The 18,415-nt window shown below is 35.9% G+C and overlaps 1 protein-coding gene across 1 annotated transcript in view; it reads left to right on the forward strand.

Annotated features, from left to right (window-relative positions):
- Nucleotides 1-18,415, forward strand: part of DCDC1 (doublecortin domain containing 1) — a 393,105-nt gene that overhangs the window by 110,405 nt on the left and 264,285 nt on the right. Inside the window, exon 3 of the mRNA XM_017885762.1 lies at nucleotides 8,510-8,680. Within this exon, the coding sequence (XP_017741251.1) occupies nucleotides 8,510-8,680 (171 nt within the window). The remainder of the gene's footprint in view (nucleotides 1-8,509; nucleotides 8,681-18,415) is intronic.

Here is an 18,415-nt window from a genome sequence, read left to right on the forward strand (position 1 = left end):
ATTAAAGACTATATTGTAAAAATTGATTAGCCATCTCAGTAGATAATATTTCATAAGGAAAATTAAAGTTAAACCATTTCTAAAATGTAATAAATAGCAATAACACAGATTTAAATTATAGTTCTGACTCATTCTCCTGAATATTAACAAGTTACAAGACTAGGTTGTTAATTATAAATTTGAAAATCATCATTCTCTGTGTTTGAAAATGTTTTACCAGAATTGGATGATTTAATTACATTTTCACAGTAAGTTAAAAATGAATCTACCATGTATCTTGGAAACTTTGGGAAATGCAAAGAAGTCTCTCTAGATTAATTAGTATAATTAAAGTAATATCTATAGCAATATCAATTATTAGAGATTAAATAGAAAATATTGTAAAAGAATAACAGATTATTTTCTTCCTTTTAAACATTGTAATTATTTTGCCTTTTGATATTTTATGCAAAATTATAATTTCAATGGACTGAAAACTTGAAATGGCCTTGGAAAATGATCAGTATAGCAAATATGTAATTTTTAATCTTACCTTGTTAGCAACATTGGAAATGATAATTATCTTTTCTGGAAAATCTAATGGCAATTATGTTTATTTGATGTTTCTTCTTTGTTATTGTCATCTTTATTTTTTTAGCACTATATATTTCAGTGTTCTTCTTACACAATGCCTTATTTAGTCATATATTTGCTTTTTCAGCTCTGGCTCAAAAAGCCTTTTGTTTACTTCAAATATCAAATACACAGCGAGGAGAATACATATTCATGTATGTGTATGTTTGTGTGTGTGTGTTCATATGACACTTTCTAAATATATTCCATAGCCTCTGAAGATAATTTCTGTGTGCTTACTTGGAAAGTGATTATATTAATCTGGATGTGTAAGTTCTAACTTTTTGTTAGAAAAAATCTAAAAGACTCTTTTTAGAAAAGTCCTTGTTACCACTAACATAGCTCTCTTGCCAGGTGAGTTATCAACGCATTTAAAATGACACTATTTTCAGTTGTTTCTTACCCCATGAGTGGATGAGGAAGTTAGACTATTGAATAGCTTAAAAAACTTGTGATTAGAAAAGTCTAAAAATTTAGGGCTAAAACATCAAGTCTAGTCAACATACAGAGAAAGGAAATCCTGATGGAAAAGAGAAAGGAAAAATTTGGTGGTGAAATTACTTCAATATTTTCCCTATGATTTTTATACAAATACATTCCTGGACAATTCTCAAACCCCAAATTAAATATCATAACATCTGAGATTTAGATCTTCTGCTGCCTACAGTTTTATCTTAAAATCTTGTTTTATTTCACATAATTTTTCCACATGAAATTTGGGAGTAACAGTAATGTATGCATCATAAAACCACTTTGAGGTGATGATGTATGTTAAAGTACATTAAGCTTTTTTTAATTAAAAAAAATTTTTTTTTGTTTTAGAGATAGACTCGCTCTCTGTTACCTAGACTGGAATGCAGCAGTGTGATCATAGCTCACTGCAGCCTTGAACTCCTGGGCTCAAGTGATCCTCTTGCTTCAGCCTCCTGAGTAACTGGGACTTTAGGCATATACCACCATGCCCAGCTCATTTAAAAAAGTTTTTGTAAAGATAAAGTCTTGCTGTGTTGCCCAGGCTGGTCTTGAACTCCTGGCCTCAAGTGATCTCTTCCCTTTGGCTTCCCAAAGTGCTGGGATTACAGAGGTGAGCCACTGTGCCCTGCCACATTAAGCCTTTTGGAAATTTGCATATGACTTATTATTATCAGTATAAAAGTGCATTATTCTAGGTTCTGTATCATGTAGGTACCAAAATGACATTAAATGTGTAGAATGTTATTAGAAGAAATGCGTATGAGAGAAAATGGAGAGAGCACTGGATAAGGCTGAGAAATCTGTCAGACTGAAATGCAGGCCTAACCCCAAATGAGGGAGGAAGGGAAGGCTGGGTAGAAACATCCTGGACCACTGTGAAGTCTAAGGGTTTGCCAAAACTGTTGGTAGATTTTTGAGCCAAACTTGGCCATCAGAGGAGTCCTGTGACTCTCAGGGATAGACCTGCCTTAATATCTTCAGGCATTGATGCTAACCTGGGGATGGATTTCAGAGCACCATAGGTGGGACCCATGGTCACTTATGCTCCTGTAGTTAGAGGTCTATGAGACACAGTGTCATAGCTGTCCCCATAGGTATAGTAGACATCATCCTTGTTGCTGTCAACATAACCCCATTGCCAGAAGAGTTATGAAGACATTGAAGTTGTCTATTTTCAATTGTTCCTTCTCCCATGAGTGGATGGGGATGTTAGATTGTTGTATAGGCCTAAAAGCAGCACATAAAGGACCTCTGGCTGAAAATAGGTTAAATCTACCTCCAAAATATTTCCCATCTCAGAAGGGTTCTAGGAAGCTATTAGAAATGTGGTAGTATTTGGGCCAGGTGTGGTGGCTCACGCCTGTAGTCCCAGCACTTTGGGAGGCTGAGGCGGGCAGATCACTTGAGACCAGGGGTTCGAGACCAGCCTGGCCAACATGGTGAAACCCATCTTTACTAAAAATACAAAAAATTAGCTGGGCAAGGTGGTGCATGCCTGTAATCCCAGCTACTTGGGAGGCTGAGGCAAGAGAATCGCTTGAACCCGGGAGACAGAGGTTGCAGTGAGCCGAGTCCATGCCACTGTACTCCAGCCTGGGTGACAGAGTGAGACTCTGGGTCAAAAAAAAAAAAATCCACAAAAATTTGGTAGTATTTGAAGTGCTGGCAATAAGAGGTGCTACGCACTTCAGATTTCCTGGTTTGTTACACCAGCTCAACTTCCAAATCAAGACATAGTTCACTTTGCTCTCATGCTCCCATGTCTTTTCCAATCTTCATTCAACAAAACAGGGTTATGTTTCCTTCTTACCCCTTAAAACATTGTATTATTGACCCTGAAACCAAGAAGAGATTTTAAGTAGTTTAAAATACTAATTTTATTTCCCTGCCTCCTTTCTGGTTCAGCTTAAATATGTTGTTAATTAGAAAGTTTCTTGATCTTAAATTGAAGTGCTGACCTGGCTTTGAGACCATTCCGTGTGTTACATGCCTAGATGACGTTCCTAGTATAGAGGCCGCCACCCTTTGTGCTGATTTCAAGTGACAGTTCTGTGCAAAGTGCTCTGGAGTTCTCTTTAATAACATGGGTGGATTCAAGCCCACACAGAATTCAGGCTGACAGCTGAACTCATCACTAGAAAAACCAGGAGCTCCTCAAAGAGTCATTAATAATAACCAATGTACAGTATTCACAATGTATGGCTCAGAAATGCATAGCTTTAACATGTCTGCTTTTGAAGACTGATTATAAACAAAATAACACTTTGCTCTGACTATAAATCATCTTGAGAATTGAATTGAATTCAAAAGTTGCATGCATGCACCATACAAACATGATCAAACTGCCCTACATGTTATGCAAAAACCTGTCTGTATGTTTATAGACATGTGCACATTTGTATTCTTTCAGAAGTTTGGGTTTGTTTTCTCACCAGAATATTCAATATTTTTTTGCTACCTTCTGCTTATTTGTCACTCTCCCAAATTCTGTACAAGTATCACTTCCGTGCTGCATTTCCACGGAGAATGAAGAGTCGAATGTGTAGGCTTTCTGCTGCACAATGAGATGGTGCATTTTTTCAACATATGCATACGTAAGCCTTCTTTTGTGAATGGGACTGATAGGGTCAGATAATGTTTAAAGGGAAAGGCTTTATGTCTCTCAGGCCTCTATGTTTCCACATGGATGCCCCCACACACACATAGATTGAATTATGAACAGACCCATTAATGCTGGGATCACAAAAGGTCAAGTTTTGTCTTCTTTTACCCCTATTCACATTGCCTTTGTAGAGGAAAAAAAAAGGATTTCAGAAAAAAAAAAGATTCATGATGAAGAATTTTAAAGAACATTTTTTCCCTTTTAGCAATATCTGTGATTTGAGGAAAAAATCATATTATGTAAAATAATTCAGGAGTATTATATTACCTAGCTGATTTTAGTATATGAGTTGTTTCATGTGTAGAGTTGTCTTTTAGGATGACATGTTATCATAATAACTGAGAACAAAACGTAGCACTTTGGGGATAAAAGACCTTATGAATATGTAAAGTAACATAAAGTTTGAGTAAAACTGAATGGAAACATTATCAAAATGTCAGTGGCAGGATTCTTGATATATTTTCTCCTGTGTTTAAGATATGTTAATCTCTACCAGATACCTTGAGAGTTTTAGTTATTTTTTAAAATCAGGTGATAATTGGTGTAATTTTGTTTCACATATGTTAACAGATTATCCTGGATCCAATAAAATAGTAGAGAAGGTTTTGAAGCAACCAAAATCTATCCCAGACGAAACTTTTAAGACTTTAGCCAATAGCCCTTTAGAGTGCAAATGACATCATCAATTGTATGGTTGGTTGATTTTTGATGTCACATGAAATCCCCTATCAGTGAAAGACTATAGATTGTGACAGTAAAACCAGTCATGTATAAAAATGCCCTCAAATCAAAGTCTGAGTTTCCTCCCTTTGTGTGTGTGTGTGTGTGGTTTTTTTTTTTTTTTAGTGACTTGCTATAGCACAAGGTGCAGTATATGAAATTATAGAGAACATTATAATTGAGTAGTGAAATACAATGCCTGATACTTAGTAGACTTTAAAGGCTGCATAACATTATATCTTCCCAAATCACATGATGCTGGAGATGGGTGCAGAGAGGACCAGTATTTTTCGGAAATGGAGTCCTTCTATTTAGGGCTTTTGGTTCTTGGATTTTAATTTCATCAGATAACCATAAATGCAAGCCACCTTGTCCAGTATTGGTCTTTAGCTTCAAGGATATTATACACTATTATCCATCGTTTTTTTAGGATAATACTGCTAGAGGGTAGTATGATCTGGTGGTGAAGATGAGGCTGAAAGCATAGACTAATACTGGATCATCTATCATTTTCATATTTTAAATGTTACAACTTTCTTGTAGGATTAACAGTACTATGGAAAGCACAGAAATTCATTCCAAAAAGTAGTAAAAGAAGGATAATGAGAGAAACCTGTCACTGGATTTTATAGCCTATAAATAATATTCTTTTCTTTTTCACATCTTCTTTCTCTTTCTTCCCTTCTCATTTCCCCCAATCACCTTCTCCTTTTAATTTCTTCCCTCCTTTTCATTTCTTCTTTTAGTTAATTTTGTTTTCTTTATCTCATTTTCTTTTTCTGTTTCCTTTAGGATTCCTCCTGACCTCCCTGTATTGTCCCTGCCTTCCATTCCCATGATATCCAAAGTTTTGTCCAAATTCCACTGGCATGAGGGGCTTCCTTATGAATAGATAATAGAAATTTCTATAGACTCTCATTTGAATTTACAGTTAAGGGCTGACTCTTAGTAACCTACTATATAAGTTATATAGGATTGTAGAGATTTAGCAGAATGCAATATGTTTATCAGCTTTTGGTAGATTGTGCTGCGTAAGTCAAGGGGCCCAATAGCTGAGTGACTTAAAACAAGTATTCATTTTTTGCTCACCTTACATATTGGCTACAGGTTGTTTGTGGCTCTCACCAGTATGTCTTTCTCAGTCTGGGATACGGCTTGAAGGAGCAGTTCCTATTGGGACATTACTGTTTTCATGGGGTGGGGTGGGCAGGGGGAAGAGAGCGATGGTAGAACTGCACAATGGTTCTTAAAACTTCTGCTAAGAAGTGGCATATATTACTTCTGTTCATATTTCACTGGCCAAAGCAAATCACACAGGAATTCTGATGTCACATATATGTCATATATATTACTAACAGAATTATTAGTAAAGAATGAACAATAAACAGCTGACTTTGATTGAGTGCCAGATGGTAATATCCAGGTACTAAGTGCTGGAAGGTCTGCCAGAGGAAGTGGAGTTTCTGATTAGTGGACTTGGATATAAAAGAAGAATGAGTTATAAAACTATGGCCTAGGCATCCAGGGACATACACTTTAATTTCAGTGCCAGTATTAATTATCTGAGTATCCTCGGCAAATTAACTTTTCTGGGGTGGAATTTCCTCATTTGTGAGATCAGAGTGTTGGGTTAAACATTATCTAACTTACGATACTTTAGAAATGGAAGGGATGTGTGTATATGTGTGCAAGGGGACAGTGAGAAGAGACATTTGGTTAGAGGAGAGGGGTCTGATGGGAATATGAGCCATAAAACCAAGTGGGGATCAGATTATAAAAGGTCTTAGAATCTTGAGTACCAAGCTCAAGAATCTGAGGGAGCAACTAGGGGGTTGAATATACTTTTCAAGGTGTATTAATTTGGTGGAGGTGGCCTAATGGCATGGAGGGGAAGAGATGGAAACAGGGAGACCACTTAGGAGGTATTTTGTTAATCCAAACTGGGGAGGGGGATGAGGGGATTGAGGGCTAGAACCAAAGTATCACTTAAAAGAAATGAAAGAATGGATAGGACATTTACATATTTAGAAGAGGGATCTCCAAAATATAGCCCTGGGGACAAATCTAGCCCGCAGCTTTTTTTTTTTTTTTTTTTTTTTTTTTTTGTATACGAAGTTTTATTTTAACACAGGCATGCCCATTCATTTACGTATTGTCTGTGTCTGCTTTCCAAATACAACTGTAGAGTTATATAATTTTGACAGATACCTTATGGCCTACAAAGCCAAAAATATTTACTATGTGACCCTTTTTAAAAAAAGTTTGCCAACCCTTTAGAAGAAAGGATTATTTAAATTGAGTAGACAATTTATTACATTGGGACGAATAAGAGAGATATGGGAAACAAAAGTAAAATAGGAATCATTTTAAGTTAACTTGTTTCTATGCATGTAATGCTTGCAAAGGTCTTGGTAAAAGTCAAATGTAATTGAAATGTATATTTAATAGATATACATATAAACTTGAACTAAATAGGTAGAGTAGATAATACATATTTAAGTCATGTGAGTAATAGTGCACACTGGCTGTCACTAACTTCTCTGAATGCTCTGTAGAAGGGATAGAAACAATGGATTTAACATCAGAATTAGAATATAGGCTGGGGCAAATACCATATTTTTAACTGACAGAGAAGTGGATGAGATGTAAGTACAGGGAAGATACTTTTAGAAGGATTTTCCATTTTATCTGTGAACACTGAAATGAGCTGTAGGATCTATACAGCAAATAGTTTGGAATTTCTGTCTTCCTCCTGTGAAATGGTGATAGAGATAGAAAAGACAGACCAAGAAATAAAAAAGTAAAACTTGATATGCAGAAAACACCTAGATTTTAAACAGATTTTAAACAGGAAACACTATAAAAATATACCAGTACATTGACCATTTACTATAGGTTACACAGTGTGCTCTCCATTTTTTCATCTCATTTAATTATCAATATGTAAAGTCAGTGTTATTCTTCATTTGTAGACAATGATTTTATTACCTGTGCAAAGTTTCCCAGTCAGTAAGCGATGAAGCCAGGATTTTAACCCACGTTTTCAATGTCAATGCTCTATTCAAACTTATTCATAATTCGAAATGGGTCTAATTTGGTTACTTTGAAGAATCACAGATGAAGTAGATTTCTGTTCTTCATCTCTTTTGGTCACTACCATAATATCAACCAGTGTTTATGTAAGAATCCAGCCTACTAGAGAGAATATAAGTTACATGAAACAGTGAAGAGTCAAAGAATGGTAATGATTCTTAATTTGTAAACTATATGGGTTAAAATGTTAACTACTGCTATTAATAATCCACAAGTAAGGCTCATATGTCTGTCTAAAATATACAGAGTAGAAGTCTAGAAATTTAAAAATCAAGGTTACAGAATCCTTAGCCTTTGGCGTTTCTGGAAAAACTATATGTTTTATTTTGACATTAATATATATTTAAAATATTTTCCAGAACAGAGCATTGTCTTTGAAGTTATATACATTTTAGAAAATTGCATCTATGAAATGTGGGAAAAAGTATTGGAATATTTGGGAGGAAGATAATAGGTTAATTTTAAAGGTCAACAAAATGATAATGAATTTAATATATATATTGAAAATGTAAATGTTACACATAATAAAATAAAATATTCTAAAAATGAAGATACATATAGTGAAATGAAATATTTGGTTGTAGGTTACATATATTGGATTATTTAAAGTCCTAGGAGGGTTTTATTTTGTTAAGCAGTTTTAAAGTCCTTTGCAAACTTGTCAAATGTATATGTTCCTTTTCATATCCAGAGATATTTTTCATGCAACAATTGTAAAGGGCTACCTATGCCATAATACTGAAGTGAAAATATTAGGCATTTTTTCATAAATAGAAGTAGATGTAGGAATGTATATCTCTTTCATTGTTTTTACTTGAGGATAGATCTGTACTCAAATTCTTGTATTGAAGTCATTTTCCCCCCATCAAGCTAGGTACTCAAAAATCTAATAGGTGTGACATCAACAATTACTTCTCGCTAACAACTCTTGTAATTTAACCCCTTCAGGTGAGCAGGCTGATTGATGAATTGCAGACAGCTATCAAAAGCAACAGAGGTCATCTCTCTAAACTTGGCCCCCAATTACAGGCTGAGCAGGAGCAATTCTCCTCTTATGTCTACCAACACATTAAAAGCCTTCCAGCAAACACGCTTGTCCCAGGAGGCCTGCAGCTCAAGGTGGGTGTCATTCTGTGCCTCTCATTGGATTCAGCCAGAGCGGAAGCCTTCTGCTCTGTTTGAAGACACTTATAACAATGCCACTTAGCTTGAATATTTTTTAATGTTGTCTTCCTCAAACTGGTAATATTACAAGTGGTAATATTATTCAGGAAATAGATTTTAACAGAAAATACCTAGAGGTCTTTGAAATGTGTATTTTTAAGCTTTAACTAGTTTTCAATTCAGAAAAGTAATTGTAATGAAGGAATTTAATCATGTGAACATTTGCACGCTTTTCCAAGAAACAAATTTTTCACAATGGTCATGGTATATTTCAGTTTCTAAAAATAACATTTGGAGAAATGGGCAAGCTTTAATAGTTGACAGACAGTGGCAATAGAAATTGAAGGTGAAAGGCCAGGTGACTGATTGATGTTCAAACTGCATTTCCAAGGAAAAGGATCTGTATTGGATAAGTGTGACACATGTCTGAGTTCACTGGGTAAAATCAATACTTAAGAATATACTGGGAAAAAAGGTGAATTGGTTATTTGTCAGGACAAGATCGCTAAATGTCCTCGACTACTTTGCTATTGCATCTTTGAGAGAGATAAAGAACAACTCATACTTGGCTGAAGTGGTTTTGCTACTAAAAGCTTAGGGAATTTAAATACTTTTGATTTTCATAGCAGACATTCCATGTTAAGTTTGTCAAGTTAATGTTGTCCTATAATTTCATATTCTGCATTTCAAGAAATTGTAGTTAGTAAAATTTGAATTACTCAAAGTATGAGCTATTTCCATTTAAGAAATCATGGTTACTACAACTCGTCATTTCCTTTTGATTATTTTTATGGGTATGTGATAACATTAGAAGGAAATTATATTTTGATCAACTTTCATCTCTGCAATTCCTCTTTCTTGATATTGTTTTATTCTGCAAGTAATATTAGAAACATTATATTTCTATCTATAACATTTCTTTTAATGACATTCCCGTGCGCATTTTGAGTGAGAACATTAGAATGTAAAATGGACTTTTGGGAAATGTAATTTCATGTTAAACATGATAATTTATTTCTCATAGTCTGCTAGTCAGCTAAGGGTTTAGGAAGTGATGTTCAAGACATCAAGGTCAAAGGTTTCTATAGTGCAGTAGCATTGTTCTTTTCCAGGTTTTTGACTTGATTACAAATCCATTCTGCAATTTTGCAAAGTACTTGCTATTGATTAAGAGAGAAAAAACCAGGTGAGAGAGTGTGGTTGTTTTCTAGAAGGATGCACTGCTACGAAAAATATATATTTCTATCACTTATACATATTAGCACATGGGCTGGGTACCAAATACTTAACTTTAGGATCAGAATTGTCTGTCTCATACATACTCCCTTCTTTGCATTTTACTTTTGTTTTTAATTATTTTTTTAAGTTCTGGGGTACATATGCAGGATGTGCAGTTTTGGTACATAGGTAAACACGTGCCATAGTGATTTGCTGCACCTATCATCCCATCACTTAGGTATTAAGTCCAGCATGCATTAGCTGTTTTCCCTAATGCTCTACCCCCCACCCAACCTCCCCTGATGGGCCCCAGTGTGTGTTGTTCCTCTCCTTATGTCCATGTGTTCTCATTATTCAGCTCTCACTTATGAGAATATGCAGTGTTTGGTTTTCTGTTCCTCAGTTAGTTTCCTGAGGATAATGACTTCCAGCTTCATCCATATGCCTGCAAAGGACATGATCTCATTCCTTTTCATGGCTGCATAGTATTCCATGTTGTGTATGTACCACATTTTCCTTATTCAGTCTATCATTGGTGCACATGTGAGTTGATTCCATGTCTTTGCTATTATAGTGTTGCAATGAACATACACATGCATGTATCTTTATAACAGAATGATTTACTTTCCTTTAGGTATATACCCAGTAATGAGATGCTGGATCAAAAGGTATTTCCAGTTCTAAATCTTTGAGGAATCACCACACTGTCTTCCACAATGGTTGAACTAATTTACATTCCCACCAACAGTGTAAAAGTATTCTTATTTCTTTGCAACCTTGCCAGCATCTGTTTTTTCTTGACTTTTTAATAATCACCATTCTGACTGGCAGGAGATGGCATCTCATTGTGGTTTTGATTTGCATTTCTCTGACAATCAGTGATCAGTGATGTTGAGCTTTTTTTCATATGTTTGTTGGCCACATGTACGTCTTTTCATAAAGAAGTGTCTGTTCATATCCTTTGTCCACTTTTTAATGGGGTTGTTTGTTTTTTCTTGCAAATTTGCTTAAGTTTCATGTAAATTGTGGATATTAGACCTTTGTCAGACGGATAGATGGCAAAAATTTTCTTCTATTCTGTAGGTTGTCTGTTTGTGCTGATGATAGTTTCTTTTGCTGTGCAGAAGCTCCTTAGATTAATTAGATCCCATTTGTCAATTTTTGCTTTTGTTGCAATTGCTTTTGGTGATTTCATCAAAAAATCTTTGCCCATGCCTGTATCCTGCTTGGTATTGCCTAGATTTTCTTCTAAGGTTTTTATAGTTTTGGGTTTTATAGTTAAGTCTTTAATCCATCTGAGTTAATTTTTTTTTTTTTTTTTTTTTTTTTTTTGAACGGGTCTCCTCGCTCTGTCGCCCGGGCTGGAGTGCAGTGCCGCGATCTCAGCTCACTGCAAGCTCCGCCCCGGGTTTACGCATTTCCTGCCTAGCCTCCCGAGTGCTGGGGATACAGGCGCCCGCCACCTCGCCGCTAGATTTTTTATTTTTTTAGTAGAGACGGGTTTCACCGGTTAGCCCGGATGTCTCGATTCTCCTGACCTCGTGATCCGCCCGTTCACGCCTCCCAAATGCTGGGATTACAGGCTTGAGCCACCGCGCCCGGCCCCTGAGTTAATTTTTATATAAGGTGTAAGGAAGGGATCCAGTTTCAATTTCCTCATTTGGTTAGCCAGTTCTTGCAGCACCATTTATTGAATAGGGAATCTTTTCCCCATTGCTTGTTTTTGTCAAGTTTGTCAAAGATCAGATAGTTGTAGGTGTGTGGCATTATTTCTGGGTTCTGTATTCTTTTCCATTGGTCTACATGTGTGTTCTTGTACCAGTACCATGCTGTTTTGGTTACTGTAGCCTTGTAGTATAGTTTGAAGTTGGATAGCGTGATGCCTCCAGCTTTCATCTTTTTTAGTTAGGATTGTCCTGGGTGTACAAGCTCTTTTTTGGTTCCATATGAATTTTAAAATAGTTTTTTTCTAATTCTGTGAAGAACGTCAGTGGTAATTTAATGAGAATAGAATTGAATCTATAAATTGCTTTGGGGAGTATGGCTGGTTCAGCATATGCAAATCAATAAACATAATTCACCATAGAAACAGAACTAGACAAAAACCACATGATTATCTCAAGAGACACAGAAAATGCCTTTGATAAAATTCAACATCTCTTTATGTTAAAAAACTCTTAATAAACTAGGTATTGAAGGAACATACCTCAAAATAATAGGAGCCATTTATGACACACCCACAGCCAATATCATACTCAATGGGCGAAAGCTGGAAGCATTCACCTTGAAAACTGGTACAAGACAAGGATGCCTTCTCTCACTACTCTTATTCACTCCCTTTTAATGTGCTTTAAAATACTTTCCATACCAGCATACAAAAGAGGAAATTTACATATGCAAAGAAGCCATGTTGTTGTGTTTGTTTAGATTCACTATGCTGTCTAGTAAAGTAGCCACTAGTCACATATGGCTACTTAAATTTTAATTTTAATTAAAATTTAATTTAGTTAAAATTCAAAAAAATATATTTTTCTAGTGGTTTCCTAGGACTTTCCTTATTTTAGCACTAAAAAGCCTGCATCCAGCAAACCAAGATGGTTGGTCAACCTAGTCTTTTCTCCAGAATTCTTTCTCCCACATCCCAGGCATTCTCTTTTTATGATTTTTTTCCCCTATAAAGTACTGAGTTCCATTTGCTTCTGCTTCCTTTCTCCTCAGGTTTCTCCTTTGCAATGTCTAGCTTCTCTCAGAAAATAAGTTCCTCTTCCACATCTCAAGAAACCTGTGTATCAGCCCCATCCTCAGGCTTAGAAAAATGATTTTCAATCCTGGCTGCATGTTAGAATCTTCTGGAGGTGTTTTGTTTGTTTGTTTTTAAGATACCATGTTCCCATCCACAGATATTTTGACTTAATTGGTTTCCTGCGCTAAGACTAACTTCTACCAGCTTGCAGGCACTGATTAAGTTTTCAGGAATTTTGTAAGCCAGTTGTTTTATATAGCCATTATTTAAAAATCATATAAATTTACAATGAAATAGGTCATACACTTCACTTCCTAATTTTAAAATTACATTTTACTATTACCTATTCTCTTGAAGTTATTTAGATCTATTGTGTTTGTTTAATGTAAACACTATATAATGGTGTGTGCTACCGTGCGTTTCTTCCTAAGTTTATTTTCAGTGATGGCTTCTTGTATCTGAAAATTGGCTGTGGTCAGAATATTTATAAAATAGAAATTGGCAAATACTATAAATGAGGGCTTGATTTCATGTTTTATTGATTGTCTAGACTAGGGAGTTGAAATACCACATACTATGGGCCAAATCTGTCTGATTTTTTTGTAAATAAAGTTTTAACGAAATATAGTGACACCTATATGTTTGTGTATTGTCTATGGCTACTTTGATATTACCATAGCAGAGTGGAGACCATATGGCTTGAAAAACCTAAAGTATTTACTATTGGGCCCTTTAAAGAAAAGTTTGTGGATCTGTGGTCTAGATTTAAGTATGTGACAGAAAATATTCACAATGCAGATTAAATTCAAAAGTGCAAAATTTCTGTGTGTTGCATTGTGAATAGCACAAAAATTGAAATATTCTTCCAGTATATGAAAACCATTATCTGATTCAGCAAAGAACTTGCCCTTGTCATTGATTAACAAGAGCAGTCCTACATATGTCTTCTTTGTTTCATTTTTCTCTTATCAACATGGATGAAAATATTAATCAACATTCAGGTCAGACCCACACTCATTTCTCAGTTGCAACCATAGAATGGATGTGGATACAAGACTTGGCAAAAATCAGTGAAACTACTTTTGAGAATGAGTTGGCTATGTGGAATTTACAATAAAGAGTATTAGATATTTTGTTATTATCTGCAAATTATATGCTATGTCGTCCTTGTATCAGCAGAATTTATAATAATCACCCCCTTCCTTAAGCAGGCTGCTAAGCATTTACCAGCACATCTTCAGGTGTGGTGCAAGCATCAGCATTTTTTCAAAAGCTCTCAAATGATTTTATTGTATAGGCAGGACTGACAATCATAGCAAGATTACTAAAGCAGCTTTTTAAGCCTCACCAATAGCACCACACAAAGAAATTCTCATTCCAGTTGCCAATTAGCTAAAACTTTTCTCTATACTTTTGTATCAGTAAAATAGGAAAGGCTAGCAGTAAAATCATTTTACTCTGAGAGTGACAAATATCTTAGAATTCGTGATGGTGGTGCTGGGAATGCTGTATATCCTCTCAGGTGGGGAGAACTTGCTAATTCCAACTGAAGACACATAGAACAAAGGCCGCAGTGTACCATCTTGCATTAGTTCCAGAATCAACTCATATCAGTTACCTAGGTAACCTCTAAATTCCCATGGGTGTATATGGAATGGCCTGCCTTCCTTTGGACACCATCTCTAATTCAGTTAACTCTGATTCACTGTGGGCAAGGGCCACATCTTTTCTGATTATGAACAACTTTATCCCACCTTGTGGCATGTACTATCATAGAGTGTTAAATGACTTATCAATAAACAAATACATTTTCCATTTATAATTTAACTTACTGTAACTTACATAGCCCTAGTAAAGCATTTTTCCTGTTTTCTGTTCATTTTAATCTTAGAAAGTATTTGACAAAAATTGAAAGGGGATGATTATCTTTCTAATCTTCTTCATTTCGTGATTCTCATCACTCTGTTACATATATATGTAAGCTCATAGCTCAACTTCAAGAATCAAAATACTGTAGCCAACATCATCTTCTAGAGCAGTGGTCTCAACCAGGGGCTAGAGGCAGGGTGCAATTCAAAATCCTCTGGGCTGCTTTTTCATATTGTATATGGTGTTCTTAATCTCTTCATTGAGCTTTTCATCCTTATCATGACTTGCATTGATCAGTGAACAATAGCAGCTTTTGATTCTGTCTTAACATTAGAAAATCACCTCTTAAAAGGACACTATTTTTGTGTTCCATATTGCCTCACTCCCATTTTTGCAATCATGTGACATAATACAGTGACAAGATTAAATGGGCATACAAGATATAAAACTGAGAACAGCCTATGTGTGGATGCTCATTTCTGCCATGGGAAAAGTGCCTTGTTTTTAAAAAATTGAAACATGACACCATTTGAGGAATTTTAGGAAACAGTTGTATCACCTGTAATTGCATTGCTCCTAATGATCATTATCACCTTTCACGTCATTTTCATGTGCACTCATATATCCTATATAGTCACAACCACAGTTTATTTGTATTTGTACTCCAGTACATTCTCCTGCCATCAAGTCATAGCACCTTTTAGGTTGAAATTTCTTACTGTTTTTACCATCAGTGGTTACACTCAATGTGCACCATCATCTACAAAGCCCTTCAGGCAACAAGTTAGTAATTTCTTACTAATCTAAACTTTCTCTTACCCCTGTCACTGCCACTATCCCCAGTCTCTTTGAGAACATCTGCTAGAGCCATGCCTCAGTGACTTCTGCCTTCCTAGTCCTGTTCTTTCCATGCAGCTCCTCCTCCTCTTCATTCCCATGGAAATGTCAGCAATGTTAGCATTTCCCTGGGAGGGCAGGAAAGAAAGGATTGATAGGAAAGGGTATTAGCAAATCTATAGGGGGATGGTGAGTGGAAAAGCTAGTAGGAAGGTGGGTGATTGTGACAGAGAATTGATGAGCAAGAAGAATGTGTGATGTGTGAGTAGGTGGGGGAAAGCATGGGGGAATGAGAGGAAGATGAGTACAGGCACATCCTTTCACTGGAATTAGTGCATTTCACACACAATTGGTCAGTGATGCTCTGAGAGTTGTTTTCTATTTGCTGCCAGGAGAGGCAGATCCAGTTTCTGTGGAACCTAGAGCTTGTCAAGTTTGGGAGCCAGCTTGGGGTGGGGAGCTCTCTTTGAAATTAGGTCTGAAAATGAATATTTATTTAGAACGAGAAAGTAAATCGCAACAAATCGATGGAGTGTTGGCAATTCAGGCTCTTTCTTCTGGGTCTTTTTTAGGCAGCTAATCAGAAATACTTACACAGAAGTATTTTATGATTGATATCTAGCTTCCCCTTCCACCTGTGACAACTTCCAGAACTCTTAGGACCTAGAATGTCTCTAGTCTTCATTACCTTCACTTAAATCCACTCTGACCATGAGCAAGAGAAATATGGTGGGCTTTAGTAACCTGGATAATAACAAGATTCATAGCACTCTGATTTGGAGATATTTTAGGCTATTTTATTTTGTTTAGTTATAGTGTTCTCTTCTATTGTAAGTAAATTTAAGGTTTGCTAAAGGGATAATTCAGAGATTTCTTTTTAAAGGATGTCTTCATGCAGCATCTAGTTCATCATCCAGGTTGTATGCATCTAACAATTTTTATTCTGCCAATGACAGAAAGAAAGAAGATTTTAAATAAATAGTCCAGTAAATCCACATATTATCAAATACCCGTTGTCCAGAAGACATTGTACTAGGAACTGTGGGAAGATGCAGAGAAACATAGAACACCTTTTTGGCCCAAGGCCATGACTATTTTCATACAATTAGAAATAATATGACAACACTATGAACAGATTAGCAAAACCAATCTGTTCATCTTCTTACCTTTTTACTACAATTCCATTATTTTAAGTTTCCAGGCCTCTTTATATTTTGAAAATGGGCTAATTTGGTTGGTAACAGAAAATATGTGACTTTCCTATGCATTGAACACTTAAATTTATTCTTTGAATGGCACAAAAGCACCATGACAGAAGTTGAGATTTGCCTTCTATTTTGTGGTCATTTTTTAAAAAGTTTAAAGTTTCCGATCATTCATTTGTATTAATAGAAAGCTTATTTTAATATTTAGGAATCTATGGAACAATTAAATGATAACTGAGGTCAGCTGCACATGAAAATGTGGCAAGATTTTTTTTGGTTGGTGTTTTCACTGTTCTGTGTGCATATTACATTATTTCCATTGTACATTCCTTGATCCTTGTCTTTCTTATTTAACCACTTTTCCCAAACATGTATTTATAACCCCTAGGATGTTCTGTTATGTCACCTAAGTTATTTGAATAAACAATGGTAAACAAATATAGGATATGGCCTAGGTACAAGTAGTAAAACATGACAACATTTGAAAAGGAATTGTGGTGAGAGTAGCAAAATTGGAATATTCAAGGTTATTGTGATTTCGAGAACATTCACTAAAGGTTGGGCAAAAATGTAATGAAGATGATCAATTTTCATACGTAGGGTTTATGATAGTAGGCAATATTGGACCACCCATTTTAAAGGTAAAGAAACTGAGATCCTACAAAGACTTTACACATCTCATGTGATAGCTAATTAGTGGCAGGTGCTGAAATCTCTTGACTCTTTTTGCAGCCCTGTTTTCCATCTTGCCACCACCTTTTCTTCCTCCTGTCCTCACTGCCCCCCTCCTTCTCCTCCTTCTTGTGGATTTTGTGGGGGAAATGCCAGTGTATTCATACTAGCCTATTTTCTGACAAGCATCTGCAGTCAGGTGTAAATCTCTGTAGGAAGATACAATCTTCCTTTTCAAGATCTGCTGAAGAGAAAAACTGCGTCTGTATCAAAATCAGGGAAGAGCAATTGGTCTGGGCATTAGCTCCCATGCAGTGCCTGTTGTAATGAGACAGGCTTTCCCTGTGCAGGCCTGACATCCTAGAAGGTGCCCGGAGAATTGCCAGGTGGGCAGTCAGCGGGGAAAGTCCACAGGCCAGAGCTGTATTACTGTCCCAGCAGTTATCCGGACTAAATGTAACCACTGAACCTTACTGTTGCAGGCACACACTCTCTCTCAGGGAGATTGTCCTTCTCCATAGCAGTTAATTTGTTTTTACCTCTCAATTAGCTTTTTCACAGAGTGTTTGATATGCTCAAGTTGCTGAGATTCCTTTCCTACATATGTTCCCGTCCCCTGGATTACCCACTGACATCTATGTTAGTCTGACTCACCATGAATGTTATCGAGCATAAATTCTTTATTTGAGCAGATTTTCTAGTAAGTGAAAATGGAGTGATGTATTTACACCTACTTAAGATTCTACCTAGTTTTGATAGTGTTTTATGATTTAAAAAATGGATTACTTCTTAAAGTATAAATGCTATATTATAGATAGTAAGATTTTGTACAGCTATTAGTTTCTCAGGATATCCATTCACTTTAGGGGAAAATAATGTTTACAGGCATATTCGATATAAAGAAATGAAACTGAATGGCAGTAAAACCATATACTCTTTCCAAGGGTAAGAATATGATCTCTAAGGCTGATAATTTGGGGAAAATTTGATGATTTGCTTTATATTTAATCCTACAATGTTCATTTCTCCTAGTAAAATAAAATTTGAGGGGCACATGACTATGCTTTTCTCATCAAAAAAATGCTGACTTTCTATAAAATAAACATATTGGTGCCAGGAAACTCCAAAACCTTTATTTACCAAGCT

This window comes from Rhinopithecus bieti, unplaced genomic scaffold (assembly GCF_001698545.2).
Source record: "Rhinopithecus bieti isolate Rb0 unplaced genomic scaffold, ASM169854v2 scaffold_13558, whole genome shotgun sequence".
Classification (NCBI taxonomy): domain Eukaryota; kingdom Metazoa; phylum Chordata; class Mammalia; order Primates; family Cercopithecidae; genus Rhinopithecus; species Rhinopithecus bieti.